At 38.2% G+C, this 16443-nt stretch overlaps 1 protein-coding gene and 1 long non-coding RNA gene across 2 annotated transcripts in view; both read left to right on the top strand.

Moving 5' to 3' along the window:
• Positions 1-9175, top strand: part of LOC101845239 (syntaxin-6) — a 14033-nt gene extending 4858 nt beyond the window's left edge. Inside the window, exons 2-8 of the mRNA XM_005098810.3 lie at positions 726-895; positions 2324-2418; positions 2865-2927; positions 4822-4935; positions 5767-5873; positions 7481-7575; positions 8822-9175. Coding sequence (XP_005098867.1) covers positions 726-895; positions 2324-2418; positions 2865-2927; positions 4822-4935; positions 5767-5873; positions 7481-7575; positions 8822-8898 — 721 coding nt within the window. The 3' untranslated portion in view covers positions 8899-9175. The remainder of the gene's footprint in view (positions 1-725; positions 896-2323; positions 2419-2864; positions 2928-4821; positions 4936-5766; positions 5874-7480; positions 7576-8821) is intronic.
• A 4694-nt stretch (positions 9176-13869) lies between these two features.
• Positions 13870-16443, top strand: part of LOC118477720 — a 7606-nt gene continuing 5032 nt past the window's right edge. Inside the window, exon 1 of the long non-coding RNA XR_004858567.1 lies at positions 13870-16395. This is a non-coding gene — a long non-coding RNA (uncharacterized LOC118477720). The remainder of the gene's footprint in view (positions 16396-16443) is intronic.

A 16443-nucleotide genomic window follows, 5' to 3' on the forward strand; every position in this document is an offset into this window, starting at 1 on the left:
GTGTGAACAGACAGTATGTAAGATATTTTCCTTCTTCCATCTCAACCCTGGTATAATATCCAGCAGATGTTTATTTTGATTAAAATTTGAGAATCTAGCTTCAACAATCATTACGATTACAATGATAAAAGCAAATGGGGCAACAAGAAAGCTAATTCTTTGATTGCTTGTATTGTAAATGATAAATAAAGCTCTTAACTTGCTTAACCCGAATGTTAAAAATATATTTTTTAATCTTCTGTTTTTGCTGTCAGAAAATACATTCTTTTCTATAATTGCTCCTTGCGGACTTAGGTATGCTGAAGAAATAATTTAATAAACTATCAAAATAGGATTTCAGAGAATACTAAATAATAAAGCCTAAAAAGTCAATGGGAGAGACCTTTATAATAGAAACATGTTGACATTTATTGAATTGTTGTAGCTCTGTTTTAAGTAGCTTGAATTTTGAATGCAGAAAAGTTTGGGTGAAGGGTCTGGAGGGGTATTACTATCACCTGTCCAATGCCCAATGCCCACCATCTTGACCCGCAGTGTATCATGTAGTGTCTGTATTTTGCTTTTGAAAAGTTGGCACCCATATAATTTGTACTGAGAGATAGAGAGAGAGTGAGAGAGAGAAGAGAGTGAGAGAGAGAAGAGACAGAGAGAAGAGAGAGACAGAGAGAAGAGAGAGAGATAGAGAGAGAATCTATCACTATATTCTTGTTTCATTATTTCTACAGAGAGGTGCAAAAAGCTCTGGGTGTCGTTCGGAACCTCTTTACTCGATGGCGAGACCTCCAGGAAAATGCAGGAGCAACATCAAAAGAGGAGTTGGAATACACTACCAATGAGCTGCGCAACAGTTTGAGAAGCATTGAGTGGGACCTGGAAGATCTTGAAGAGACTGTCGATATCCTTTCATGAATGGGTTTTGTATGACCTGTTTTATCATATTATAAGAACACTTCTGATCTGCCACGAGTCATATTTGGCATGGTTTCTCTCCTACGTGTGTGTAACTTGCTCATACTGTCTGAATCTCTTTTTTATGTTGTGGTGATGTTTATGTTCATGTTTTCGCCTTTGAAGGCTTTATTGAACATGACATTATATATCTCCTTTCAGCAGCCAAGAAAGTTGGTTTTTCATTATTTTTTTATTTTTAAAATTTTCTTTTGTCTTAGTAACAGTTCATGGGTGGCTGGAGGGTGCTAGTAGTAGATTCTACTTCTTTTCTTTCCCTATGCTGTTTCTGCCTCTCTTAATTTATCCCAAGCGTTAATTAAATGTCAGTTAGGGTATCTGATTTCTTCTCTGCAGTTAAAAAAACAACAACTAATGAACTTACAGAATTTGAACAGATGGGTGATGGGAAAAAAAATTCGAGAAGAAAGTAGTGTTTTTGGGGGGATTTTTTTAACTTCTGAAGAGAAGAATGTGTGGTAATTCATGCACGTATTTGTTCAGGTCTGGAATTTGAATTTTGCATTTATTGACTCATCATATTATTACCTTAGCTGCTAGGGGCAACTGGTGTGAGCTATTCCTTCCTGCCTTTCACTTCTCTGTGGCATCTTAGCTTTTTTGACTGCTGGATTTCACTTCTAGTAGGTGTGAAGGGAAATGCACAGTCAGTAAAAGTATAGTGAGGAATCTGGGCATTTGTAAGAATAGCACGTAAGAATAGCACTGGAGTGGGTTGCAAGGTATCCCTTGAAGTGAGGTTGTTGAATTCTGAATTGTTTGTCTCTGTGTTCATTTGTTTGTGTGCTTATTCCCACTATGTTCTTTGTTTCTTTGTGCTCTAAAGTTTTTCTTTTTTATGTTGGTGTGATCTGTAATCATTATGATAGAGTGCGTTTATGTAGCACCTGTCTAGAAAGCTGCGTTTTCTTTTCTCATCCTAACTAACGTCTTTTTTCCTCTACTTCTTTTGTATGTTTGTCTCTCTCTTGTGAACTGCTGTTTCAGGGGGGCCTACTTGATAGTCGAAGTAGACTTTGTGCTGTTGAGGCTAGAAAGGTGAGCAGAGTAAGCCTGATTCCCCGTTTGGACTTCACTGTTGACATCCACCCCTTGGCGCTCATATGACTTTATGCAGTTGCAAGCACCGTAAAAATTACTAAAACTAAACTAAGGCTCTAAGTCTATGCACTTTATAATTTATTGGAAAATATTTAAGTTGACTTTTTTATTTTGATATTACTGATTTGTTTTTTCGTCATCTTTAGGGGGCAGTTTTTGTAATGTACCTCACTCATGAAATTATGTTTTTGAGTTGGAAAAGAATACAAAGTGTTTTCTATCAACTTGTTATTCATTCTTTGACTGTTTGCAAGTATTGTTGAGAAAAATCCTAGAAAGTTCAAAATATCTGAGTATGAACTTCAGGAGAGAAGAAATTTTGTGGAGAAGACGAAGACCACCGTGAGGGTGAGTATGGTGAAATATTTTTTACTTTTGGAGCAATAGCGTGTTTCTGTTTCGTTAAAGCAAGTTTATTAATTTGTGATTTTACAGATTAGAAGATTAATGGTTAAGGTTAGGAAATAAATAATCAAAATGTTTTTAAAATAATTTTTGTTTTGTTTTTGACATTGTTCCGGCGTTAGGTTGTATATTTTTTGTCTTTCTTTACTTTGTTTATCAAGATAAGATATATATTTATCTTTATTGTCCAGATCCTGTCATTTTGGTTTGGTATTTTACCTCTTACACACACACACACGCACACGCACACACAAACGTGTATGATCTTGACTTGGTATTGTAATGTTATTTTCAATTTTGAATGTGGAGGGTGATAATCAAGATGTTTTTTACCGTCACTCGTCATATTGACGTGATGCTTATCTTTTCACCTACAACTTTACTTTCAGGATATGAAAAGTCAGATCTCCAGTCCTGGAAATCGTCAAAGAGATGATGCCAGCTTTCGACAGGTCAGACAGATATTGAGTGTTTGTGTCTTGTGGAATTTCTATTTTGTTTGATACTTGTACTTTTTCCTTTTTCCTTCCTCTGGTATAAATAGAAAATAGAAATAAATTACGCTTTTATTTGTCCCAGAAGGGCTCTTTGGTTTACTTTGGTAAACCTACATATATATACATAAATACATAATTATAAATATGTACACTCATAAATACATGCCTAAATACATACATAAATACACAATATTACACAAATACAGAACAGATTACAACCATGCCACTGTCGGTTGCCACTGTGCAATGCCCTGTATTTTGAGCTAGGGTTGTCGTGTCTTGTTCAAGGACACACCCCGGTGACCTCCTGTCTGATCCCTGTGTCCCGACGCTTGCTTGACATTACTTGAGTCTAAACTCACTACTCACTTAGCCACTGGAGCCCCCTTATCGTTAAGATGTTGCGGGGTGGTGCGGGTTTCAGTCCTGTCTTAAATGTGTAACATTATGTGATTGATATGGCATGTTTTTCCAGGACTTTTTAAAACCCTATCCAACTAGGTCTTTGTTGGTCTTCCTCTTGTTTTGTTTGATAACACAACAAAATGTCTTTGGGAATTTCTGCAATACTTGTAAATCTATTTTAAATTGATATTAATAATAATTATTGTAGATTTTTTTGTTATGGCTCTGTGGCATAGGTGGCTGCTTTTAAATGAGGTAAAGTATCCTCTTTTCATTATTAGACTATCTATGGAATAAGAGGTGGTGGGGTTGTGACTGAGGAAGAAATGACTTTGATCTAAGCTGGAACAAACAAGGCATTGAACTGAGACTGTCAGTGAGCATGGGCTGTTGTATATGATGTTATTTACGGTAAAAAAAACCTTATAACAAGAACTTTACAGAACCAGAGAATTTCTTAGTGTCAAGCAGATTTTGTGTAAAACAGAGTGGCAATGGAAAGAAATAAAAAAGGGGAGGCGATTCCTTTCTGTCAGTTGAGATCAAATGCTGGACCTTGCGTAGCCTATTTGTAGCATTAATTACACATCGCACTTGGTTTTGTCAGCACTACCTCATTTGAGTGTTTTTCCTTCCATATGTGAGGCAGCGTGGTGGAATCAGGCTCTCGTCAATTTTTGGTCATATTGAGTTATTGGTATCATCTTAAAGCCTCTTCCTTTGCCTTGCTTTTGGTGAAAAAAATATCAATCTATGTTGAACAGAAGTCGAGATATTTGCAATTGAAAGAGGAGAGGGTCGCCTGGTTTCAGAGGTAAAATTTACGAAAAAACGGCCGCCAAAGTGTGGACATTTCCATAGCTTGAGAGTCCCTGAAAACTGAACATTTTCAGTTTTTGTGCCTTTAATCAATGTTTTTTTGTAAAACCACTACAGAAATAGATTTTTAAATGGACATTAACGGTGTGGAGCAAAAAAAAAAAAAGAAAATTAGAAAAAAATTGCCCAACGGCCAGAAAAACGCCAGTTTCTTTGATATTATAATTTTGACGAGCGCCTGATTTCACCACGATGCCTCACATATATATAGATGGGGCATTCCCGTAAGGAAAGTATCATCAATAACGAGTCTAACTCACTTCTGTCAGCACTAGCTCAGTTGACTTTTTCCCTTCCATAAAGATGGGTGGGTGGTTGGCGGGTGCTCTGGTGTGGTTTGCTCCTTCTTTCCTATTGAACAGCTATTGTCTTTATCTCTCCTTCTTCTTTTTTATGTTCTTTACTCTTTTGTAACACCTTTAATCTGCAGCACTTATATGACCTTATTGTGATGCAAGTGCCGTAAAACTGTTACTAAAACTAAACATAAAGATGGGGCATACTCTCCCCAAAAAGATGTATATATTTACACCCTAAAGATTTACTCGGATGTCTGTCTCTTCAGTCTCTGATGGCGGCGAATGGCCCCAAAACGCCGCAGGACAAGTACAAGCGACTGGATGAGGAGATGGAGTCGGCCAACCAGAGGTTTATCTCCGACTCACAGCAGCAGCAGCAGGTGGGTCTTATTCTGCAGCATCTGTCGCGGAAGACGACCTATGCCATGTCAAGGACGTTTCACGACTTCTTTCAACTCGAAGTAGTCTTAGAGCATTTCCAGTTGTCCCATTGTATTGACCCCTTTGTCGTTTAACGCGGCCAAAACGCGGCTCGAGAAAAATGGGACACGAGTGGTGTAATCTGGCCAAAGCTGGCAGCTCTTGCCATTTCTTTATCCTGTGGGATTTCCTCAATGGACACCTTGGGTGTTTTAGAGAAGACATGATAAGCAAAAGCTGTGGTTTTTGTTTTCATTTCTAGTGAGAAATGTGTGTCAGGGGTGCGGGAATTTACTTTTTCTTCCACGAAGTGCGAAAAACTGTGAACACCTTGTCAGTATAACACTGTGGCTATCAAATTAAAGATCTGTTCAAGACTTGCAAAGAGTACAAGTGAGTGTAGACAGTATCAGTCTGGCTGCTTTCGTACCACAGTTTTAGTCATTTGAAGTTAGTTGGGACAGCAGAAAGACACAGTCTTGAGAAGTGGGTGACATAGCAGGTGCTTTAGTGTTGTTAGCTTCTTCTTTCCTATCAATCGTTTGTCGTCTTTTATCTCTCCTTCTTTTATGTGTTTGTTACTCTCTCATAACACCTCTATTCTTCGGCACTTATATTGACCTTGTTGTGTTGCAAGTACCGTACAACTCTTACTAAAACTAAACGGTCTCGAGAAAATTGAGGGTTTTTTTGCCCAATGTCTCAAAACGGCTGAGGAAGACCAGTAGCTCATTTTGTCATGTTGTTTTTCAAATGTGTATAAAATGTTTCTGTTTCCATTGGTCCCGTAGATGTTGATACGTAACCAAGACGACCAGCTGGACATGATTGGCTCCAGTGTGGGCGTGCTGAAGAACATGAGTCAGCAAATTGGGAATGAGCTTGAGGATCAGAATTTGTAAGTCATAGAGTGAGAGAGGGAAAGGAAGGAAGGGAGGAGGAAAGCAGGGGAAATGATGGACAAAAAGATGGGAGGAAAGCCGAATACAGAGTGAATGTTTTTGTTTCTAAAGCAAGCAATTGCCAGTAATACACCTTGCATTAACATGTGTAGTGTCTCGGGTTCTATATGTGTGTCGACAAAACTCTGTGGGGTATCTTTTTTTTTATAGTGTATAGTGTTCTGAGTTTGGCCAAAGAAGGATGGCATGGTGTATAACTACTAGAATGAGAGGCATAAGTGGGGTAGGGAAAGTGAAGTAGTATAGGGGGGGGGAGGGGGGGAGGAGAAGAGGACAGGAGAGAGCTAGAGGAAGAGAGAGAGCGAGAGAGGCAGGGGTGGAGTTAGGGTGCGGGTGGGGAGAGAAATGCGATAGAAGAGTGTCGGAAATGGGTAGGGAGATGGATAAAGGGATGAATGTTTAGTGATATGGACTGTGATTTTTTTTGCTTAGACTTTTGAAGTACCGTACAGAACCTGGTATGTTCAATTAAATTTAATAGTTAAAACTGTTTAAATAGTTAATCTGTGCAGTGTGAAAAATATTCTGTTCCTACAGTAGGTTTTAAGAAAAAGAAATATTACAAGCATATTGTTCAAGTTTATTTCTTTGCCTGTGGCTTGCCTTATCTAGAATTTGTTGCCCTTGACAAGTATAGATTTAATGTTGTGATTTTGGGGATTTAAAAAAAATTAAAAAATTCTAATTCGTTTATAGAGGTGGTGGTCAATATGGAATAGATATTATTATAGCCTTGATAAAAGATAAGCGTAATCTTCCATGTCTCATGTCTGTGCATATCGTGACAATTACAGCTCTCCGTTTCTGTTCCTGTGAGACAAAACAGCGACCCAACTGAGAAGCCGGAAATTTCTCGCTAGGTCAAGTGGTTAGGAATCTGGAGCTAAACTTTACTTGTACCGTAGCCTTTTCCTCGTCCCTCAGTTCTCCGTGATTTTTCACCTCATGGGTTCGGTTGGATTATTCCAGTGATTTTATTGTGACTTTTTATTTTTTAAAGGAATAAAGGAAAGGAGTAGGGTAGCGTTTTATCAAGATTTTTTTTATCTCTAACAAATGTTGGCGCTTGTCAGCCTTTCTTTTTTTCTAGGCATTAAAAAATATTTCTGCTATTCCTGCTTCTTTCTTTTTTTTAAACTTGACTATATGTAACTAGTGATTCCATAGTGCTTGCTTTATATTGGAGTAAACAAAGACTTTATCGATTAAGGTGTCCTATTGTGTAGCAGTGGGGCTTTTCTTTTTTTCATTCAGGAGAGATGAGTTTGGTTCTCGAGTGGAGGAGTTATTTTATCCCTGAGTGGGGAAGTTATTTTATCTCCTAGTGGGGAAAATATTTTATCTCCTAGTGGGGAAGTTATTTTATCCTGTATCCCTGTCTTTGTGGTGGGTGGATGTATCCCACTCCAGCCAGGGCTAGCTCTGACAGACAGCTTCGAAGCAGCCCATCTCTTTACTGATAAAAAATTGCGGAGACTGGGGATGTTAAAACATTTTCAATAATAGGCAGTGTATGTATTTCTCTCTCTCTTTTTTTTCACAGAATGCTGGATGAGTTTCATCATGAAATGGACAACACAGAGACCAAAATGGATCAGACGATGAAGAAAATGGCCAAAGTTTTGCATATGTCAAATGGTGGGTTTACTTCTCTTGGAGAGGGGGGGGGGTGCCTGGTTTTGGCTATATGTGAGCCATTCTGAGGAAATCAGGAACTTGTGGCCTCAGGGCCATCTATAGTTTTTGTACTTTTCTGAAAGCTGGGATCTTCCTGATTATTACACATTAAAACAAAATTCAATGATCTTTTCTAGAATCTGAGATATTGTATTTTGAAGTAACAAAATGGGAGGAAAAGTAAGGACTGAGAAAAGTGCATTCAAAGTTACACCATTTATTTCTTTTTAAGTTTAAATGAAAATGGAAAATAAATTGAGAAAAATATTTTTAAAGTGGTTTTTACAAGAAACTGCTCATGAATTACTTTCTAAAATTATGGTTCGGGAATCCCTGGATATGCTTAATTCAAAATCGACCTGAATTGACCTCACCTGATGTCCTCAGACTGGTTCACGTATGTGTCACAATGCGGTGGGAATCAGGTGCTGGGCGCACAGAAACATTCTTAGTTTACCTGGAAGCATACAGTGCAAGCTACCAAACTGACTAGATCTTTTGCTGTCTATAGTTGGGTTTCCAGTACCACCTGGGTGAAATGAGGATAATTCATGTTATAGGCCTTTCCCAAGGACACAACAATGGGCCCCTAATGGGATTTGAACCCATGACCTTACGGTTACAAGTCCGAGAGCCTGACCACTAGGCCACTGATGCCACTCTTTGTATAGCCCTAGCGGAGATGGATTTTACCTTGGTGATTTATTACTGAATTGAAATGTGCAGTAAAACTTATTCAGCTTCAGAGTTTTTAAGGATAAGTTTTTTTTACTAAGTTAAACATATTGAATTGAAAATGCATTTAGACTTATTCAGTACCAGAGTATTTATGTTAAGTTTCTTACTGAGTTAAGTTTACTGAATTTGAAATGTGTTTTGAACTTGTTCAGTGTCTTTTTTTGTCGTTGTTTTGCTTTTTTATTGTAAACAAAACTGCTGTTTCTTTCCTAATCCTTACTATCGTCATTTTTCCTCTACTTCTTTTGTATGCTTGTCACTCTCTTGTGACCCGCTATTTCCGGGGTGCCTTGATAGTCGAAGCGGAGTTTATGCTTTTGAAGCTAGAGAGGTGAGCAGAGTAAGCCCGCTTCCCTGTAAAGACTTCTCTGTTGACCTCCACCCCTTGGCGCTCATATGACCTTACACAGTTGCGAGCGCCGTAAAACCTCTACTAAAAAAACTTTAAAAACTTCTTTTTCCTCCCCAGATCGGCGACAGTGGTGTGCCATCGGTGTCCTCTCCCTCGTCCTTCTCATCATCATCATTCTCTTCTTCAGCGTGTGAGATTTTTTTTTCCCCTGGTGACAAACAACATTCATGACTGAAAAGTATCATGCCTAGATATTAACTCACTCACTACTGGCCATTTGTGACGTGCTACGGGCATTTTCATACATGATTTAGAAAATCACCCACACGTTGTTATAATTAATCTTTGAACTATGACAGATTTTTTGTTTCAGATTTCTTTTTGGACACTGCCATTACAGTCCTTGTGATGTTGAAATATTTCCCAATATAAAGTCATGCAGGATGAGATGGTAGAACTGCACAGTATGATCTGCATGTATTTTTTTAATGGTTGGATTTTTGTTGGATTTCGTTAGTGAGAAAGTGTTTTTGTGTATCAATACCCTCACAAGATATCAGGATGGGTGGTTGGCAGGTGCCCTGTTATGGTTTGCTCCTTCTTTCCTATCAAACAACTATCGCCCTTATCTCACCTTCTTACTTTTTAGTCTTTTTAACTCTCTTGTAAAACCTCTAATCTTTGGCACTTATAATACAAACTTATTGTGTTGCAAGTGCTGTAAAACTTTTAACTAAAACTAAACAAGACATCAGACACTTCTGTCGTCTTGCACGTTTTACATTGTGGTGTCGTAGAACGGTTCTGGCTTGTGATACTGGGCTGTCAAACAGCTTCCTTCGTAGGAAATATATATATATATATTGATGGTGTTAGGCATGACTCAACTGCCAGTTTTGCTCATGTTCACGTTAAGACATTCCCAACAGAGAGCTGTGTCTTGAGACTGGTGTCATCCATATGCTATATATATATATATATGGCTGTGAGCTTGGACTGATTTTTAGCAAATTTCGTTCTGAGTGTGGGGATTCTCTGTTCTTGCAGTTTGTCCTCGTCTGCCCTGTATGAGGTGATAATTAGTTTCAGAAAAAAGACAAAACACAAAATGTTGCATTATATATTGTTATATCGCTGGTTTCCTTTGCACAAACAAATAATATAATGGGAGGGGGGGGGGGGGGGGGCACTCTAAGACAATTTAACAACCAAGTCAATCCAGCCCAGTGTTCATTTGAATGTAAGTCAGGTGGCTTGAATAGAATTATCGATGACAAGGGAGATCCTACACCGCTAAGAGAGGTGTTTTATGAGCTTATTGTGGATATAAGAATAAAAATATAGAAGAAGCTATTGAAAGTAGTGCTGATTCTTATGAAATCTGTGCAAGAGAAATAGGGGGAAGTTGTCATTCAGGTGGCATGGCCGGGAATGAAAGTTGAACATTGTTGTCTCAAGTAATACTCCTCAAAGACACACTGTTCGAGAGATAATAAATAATGACAAATTATAAAATAAATAATAAATATATTACACTTTGTTGATTCCCGTAGGGAAATTTGGGTTACAGTGACAAACGTACATACAGAAAAGATACATCATTATAAATACACACGTACGTAAATATGTACTGTAAGTATGTACATGAATGTAATACACAGTGTTACACCAACACAGACAAATTTTGTGCAAATGTCATTGCTGGTTGCCACTGTGCAACGCCTTTTTAAAAAAAAGTGAGGGTTGTCATGTCTTGCTCAAGGACACACCCCAGTGACCAGCCATGTAAACTCTGCATCACCGGCACTTGCTTGACATTACTTGTTTGAACTCACTACCCACTTTGCCATCACTGTAAGAGATAGAGCTAGACCTGAGGCAGGGTGGGGTAGTGGTAAAAGAGGGCGTGGTTGTGGATGTAGTCAACGTAGAAGAACCATAATCAAAAGGTAAAGAGAGATGAAACAGATATGCTGTCGACTGAGACTGAAAGAAATTTCATAGATTATCCTTAGGTACCACTATTCATTAGTATGCCCCACCATGCAATTGTTAGCTTGAAAGTTCTAAAATTTACTTGGCAGGGAAAGGGTTAAATTTTTTTTTTTCACTTTGACATCTTGAAGCTCATAGAAACTACTATTCTTTTGCTTTGATTTCTTTTTTTTTTTGCTTGGAAGTGTCTGTTACGGACATTTTTCCCTACTTTTTGATTTTATAAAGCATTTAATTTGAGTTTCTGAAAGAAAAAAAAGAAAAAGAAGAGTTCTTTTTCATTATTACTATTATTACTACAACCGAAGAGGAAAAAATAGCTACCCAAACGGCTAGATCACAGTGAGGTACATGGTCTGATACTGGTTAGGAAATGTTTAGAAACTTCTGTTGTCTGAAATCATTTTCTTTTCAACATGCTGTTGTTGCCGTAGCTATCACTTTTAACAGCACCTCGATGCTCTATTTAGCATGCCTCACTACAGAGGTTTGCCGTAAACTGACAGAACGCCTTTTTTCATTTTTGGTGCCAAATTTTTAACGTTGATAAATCAAAATCCTGATCAGTTACTCTACGTGTGCGAAAAAATCAAAGTGAAACTACGTGACAAACTAGTATTTGAATAAATTAGAATTCAAATTTCAGAAAAACGCATTTAAAAAAATGGTTAAACTGACAAAAAGTCTTTTTTCTCAAAACTGCTGTGAAATGTTTAAAAAAAGGCGTTTTGTCAGCTTACGCCAGAGATGTGATGGAGGGTATACTTTCTGGCGATGGTCTGACTCTGAAGGCTCTGTCTTGTGTGATAAACAAATTGATTTTTGGGCCTTGACAGTTTTTGATTTTTTTTCTCTGCCATCCAGCCTGCTGTGTGCTCAAAAATTGCTGCTGTCATAACACAATTGCCGAAGTAATTTTTAAACTGGTTCCAAATTATTGTTATAATAATAAAAATACCTGTCACTTGTTTCATGTCTTTAGTATAGCAGAGTTTTGTTTCCTCATACAAATTAAACAATTTTTTAGACGTTTTCAGTCTTACCTCCTTGCCTGTGGCAAGCTGTGCTGGTGAGTCACTTGCCATTTTGCCAAAAACAGGTCTCTTTTACTGGGAGTTTTGTCATTAGAGGAAGAACTGTCTAAATGGGTTCATTGGATTTGAATAAATTACTAATATAGTGATGTACTTGTCACTTTTATATTTCGTACCAAAAGAAGGCCTTGGCATAGTGAGTTTAACACCCCCCCCCCCCCCCCCGGGATGATAAAGAGTTATAGAGTTGAAGTTGACGTTGGTTTTTATTTTTAAATTATCTATCTGAAAAGATATAATTTTTAAAAATGACTTTAGGCAATTGTGTTATGACTGAGAGAAAATGATCTGATGGTTGTAGTGATAATGCCATGAGGCCATGACCCCTGACCTCTTCCTTGTCTCAAGCTAAACATTATATCAAGATTGTAAAATTTTATTACATGGTGTCTGTTTTCAGAAGTTTGAAATACAGTAGTCTCTGTCTAAGATCCCACTGCTTATGATCCCGGTTTAGGTAAATATTCTACTGATTTAAGTAAGAAAACATAATTTTTACCAAGCAAAAGTTGTGTCTGGGAGCATGCTGTGATTAGCTATATTCGGCTAAGGTTTGGCACTTCTGATCATAATTTGTCGATACCGAACAAAAACTGTGAAATTATGCCCTTCTGTTAATTTTAACAAAGAATGATGAAGGAAAATAATCAGAAATTATGCAAAAAATGATCAAATTTTGCAAAATTGTGCGGGGAGCATAAAACTGCGGGGACAGCCCTATCCCCAACCCGGCCCGTCTGGAACAAAACGCGCTCGGGAAACAGTGTCTGCTACACAGGATGTTATTGATTATTAAATATTTTGAAGATCTTTCTGAATTAGATGCGGGTAATGACGAGGAGTGGTCTGCCCCGAGTGGGATATGGAATGTGGCTGACCGGAGTGTTAATATTATGGAATTGACTGATTTCAGGGCCTGACCACGAGTCACTGTGGATTCTTTCCCCCGATATTTTGGCTAAGATCTCTTTCGCCTAGGAACCCACATTTTCCTTTCTCCCAAGCACAAGGATCTTAGACGAAGACTACTGTTTATATGTAATTATTATTATTAAATATATATATATAGAATATGCTTGATGGTGGTGGTCAGTATAAACACACGCTGCATTGGGACCATGTGGGTTTGTGGTGTGATGCTGGGGATGGATTTTATAATGTGCATGCAGTCTCTCTGTGTGTCTGTGTCTGCGTGTGTGTGTGTGTGTGTGTGTGCGCGTGTGTGTGTGTGTGTGTGTGTGTGTGTGTGTGTGGTATGTGTGTGTCTGCGTGTGTGTGTGTCTGTGTATGTATGTGTGTGTGTGTGTGTGAGAGACAGGGAGAGAGACAGAGAGAGAGATTTTTAAGGATTATTTTTTTGTTAGCAGTACAACCTTCTAAACTTTTTTCAGTTGTGAAAGAAAGCTATGTCATTGGGATTTTTTTCTTGGTATGTCTGTGTGTATATATGTATCACACTTTGTGAAATTCAAAATTGTTGTCTAAACTTGTCATGTTTCATGTAATGCTACCATCATTTTTAATTTTGCTTTGTTTTGTTTTTTCCAGAGCATCTAGTTTTTGTGAATTCGGTTTCCCTCGTAATATGGAGTGATATGAATAAGCTCACTGAAAACTTGATTGGGCTTTCTGTTACAACAAAGAATACGTGGGCTTGCTAAAATTGAATGCTCATGAATAAAATATATTTTATTGCACAGTACTCATGAATAAAATACATGAGGCAGCATGGTGAAATCAGGCGCTCGTCAAAATAATGAAAGTCATGAATTTGGCACTTTCCTTCTGGTTTGAGAATTTTTATCGAAATTTTGTTTTTTGGGTCAACACCTTTCATGCCCATTTTAGAGCATATTTCTGTGTCGGTTTTACTGAAAATCGTTGGTTAAAGGCAGAAGAAATGTACATTTTCAGTTTCCACGGACTCTCAAGCTGAAGAAATAACTCATCTTTGGCAGCCATTTTCTTGCTAATTTTACCTCTGAAACCAGATGACCCTCACCTCCTTCAATCACACATATATCTCGACTTCTACTCAACATAGTTGGATATTATTTTCACCTAAAACAAGCAAAATGGACAGGTGTTAAGATGATACCATCAACTCCGTATGCCTAAAAATTGACGAGAGCCTGATTCCACCGCGTAGTGCCACAATTATATTTTATTGCACAGTACACGGTGGCCGCCTCAGTAGTTCATGTTGTTTTTGTTGAGCCCCGGTACCCAATTCCAGCTGGTTACTCCAAAGATCAAATTGTGTGCCCGTGGTTAATAATTTCTTTTTATATATCATACACACACACACTTGTTTGAGTGTGTGTATTTGAGTACACACAAACTTATATATATATATATGAGCTCACAATGACCACCGTATAATATAATGTATATTTGTTCACCTGTATGCCTGTAAGGGAATATGATGAAACTTTTGTCGCTTGTGTGCCCGCGGTAATATTATAATATAGGTCTAAGTATTGGACACCAGTGGCTGGAAAGTAGTGTCTGTGAACCTTTGTTCATTGGTGTCTAGTCAAAGTGGTACATGTAGTGTAAGTTTGTCGTATTGCGCATGGTGTGACTGGGTTTGTTTGTTTGGGGGTTTTTTTAGTGTGTCATTTCTTCCAATTCATGAGTGGGATTTGTTGTTTCAGCCAGGGATGACGTTTCTGGATAAAGTTCTAGAATAATTTTCTGGAAGTGGATCAGCTTGATTTTTTTACATCTTGTATGACAGTTTTTATCCCCCCCCCAATGGGTGTGACATTGTGGACATTTCCTTTTGCGAAGAATTCAGACTCATGAGAGTGGAAGTATTACAAGATCGAGATCCATTTACCATCAATCCAGATAAAGTCAGTTTTCCTAGTTTTGTTTATAGCATCATGTTTTTTCCATCTTGAACTGTTCTCAGACAGTAAAAATTGTTATATATATAAATACATATTTCTTGCCAATGTGTTTCTGTGAAATTGAAATAACTTCATACTACACAAATTTCCCTGTGTATAATGAGGACAGTGTAGTGTCAATGTCAATGATTTTCTTCAGAAGACCGGAGCCTTTTTCCTTTTGCAGAAAAGACTGAAGTGCACTCTATTGTTTTAAAAAAAAGGGAGGGGGGGGGGGAGGGGCTGTAAAGGTGATGTAAAGGCCCCAATGCTGAGTGCTTCTACTTGTACCGTAAAGTTTGGGACTGTAAAGTTTGGGTTAGAAGCCGCGACTTCTTTCCTCAGCCTCAACAAACACTGAGGCTTAAACAACGATGCAGCTTATTTGCAGACTTTCTCATTTGCAGGAGTGTTGCTCCCTCATTTATTCTTAGCATACACCTAAAACATTAAAAAGTTGACATATTTTCCTCAACTCAGCTCCACACTTTAGCGTATGCCTAAGAAACACGGTCCAACCAACAGACATTCGGTATTGTATAATCTGCTGCGGCTTATATGGTCACTTTTAAGGACAAGCGGGCTAACCATGATTTTGGGGGCTTCCAGAAATCTTGACCTTTACCAAAACTGGGCATTGCCCTGGGGCTATAGGAAAAGTCTGGTTTCATTGGTGTGTATATTTGTTTGGTTTTAGAGAAAACTCGCTTTGTCTTTAAAGTAAAGAAAGGGAACAAGGGTCCAAAAACTTTACCTTCGATTTTTTAAAAACAGAATTTTTTGGGATAGCCCCGTTGTGAAAAGCGACCATATAACCCAGTGCGGCGCATTATGAAAAAAGTTCAAATTTTTTACAAATTTTAGTGGATGTTGCTTATTTAAAACAGGTGCGCTCAATAGCCTGAGCTTTACCGAAGTTAATGGGAGTTCTGGTATGTTCGGGGGTGTGAGGACTCCCAGTAAATTGTTTGTGGTGGGGATGGCTTAAGTGTGGGCCGTCATAAGGTTAAAGTAAAGGCAAATTGGAAGAACATGTAGTTCAACTTAAGGTGGTGCTAAAACAGTCTCCGTCTTCTCTACCGTCTCTCTTTCCTTATCTTTATCTTTATCTTCTCTGACCACCCCCCCCCCCTTACACAGATGAATTTATGCTTATCTTTAATTATTTTGGCGATAGGACTGATGAGGTGGAAAGTGGAGTGAGTTACATTATCAAACACTTCCTCTATCTTTTTTGTCTCAGCAGACTTTGTGACATCTTTTGTCCGTCTCTTTGGCTCATACAAGAAAAAGAAAATAAGTTTTGTGATGTTTGGTCTAAATTTGCAGTGCTCGTGTCTTCAACTCATTGATTACGACTGACACTTTTTACATAAAATGGGGGGGAACGGAGATGGAAAAAAAAAGGATGTGGTCCATCGCCGCAACTGATGACACTTTCAACTGGCCTAGCACAAAGTCCCTTGTGGATTGTTTTATATAACATGCCTGTCTACTGCTATGCATATATAACAATGTTTAGTACAAATATATTTATAAGTAGTCTTTGTGAGAATAGATTTTGGTAAAATTCAATTTGAGCCCCCCTTGAGAGTTCTTCAAAGTAGTCAAAAGTGTCTTTTGCACATGTCACAGCGACCCACAATTGGCCCCCCCCCCTCCCCCGAGATGGAGACCACCTTGAATTGATGTGAGAAGTAGTAAGTAGGTCACGTCAGTTCAGAATGGTGGGCTCAAGTAGACTTTTACCCTGATC

The sequence above is a fragment of the Aplysia californica genome, unplaced genomic scaffold (assembly GCF_000002075.1).
Source record: "Aplysia californica isolate F4 #8 unplaced genomic scaffold, AplCal3.0 scaffold00194, whole genome shotgun sequence".
In the NCBI taxonomy this organism is placed as follows: domain Eukaryota; kingdom Metazoa; phylum Mollusca; class Gastropoda; order Aplysiida; family Aplysiidae; genus Aplysia; species Aplysia californica.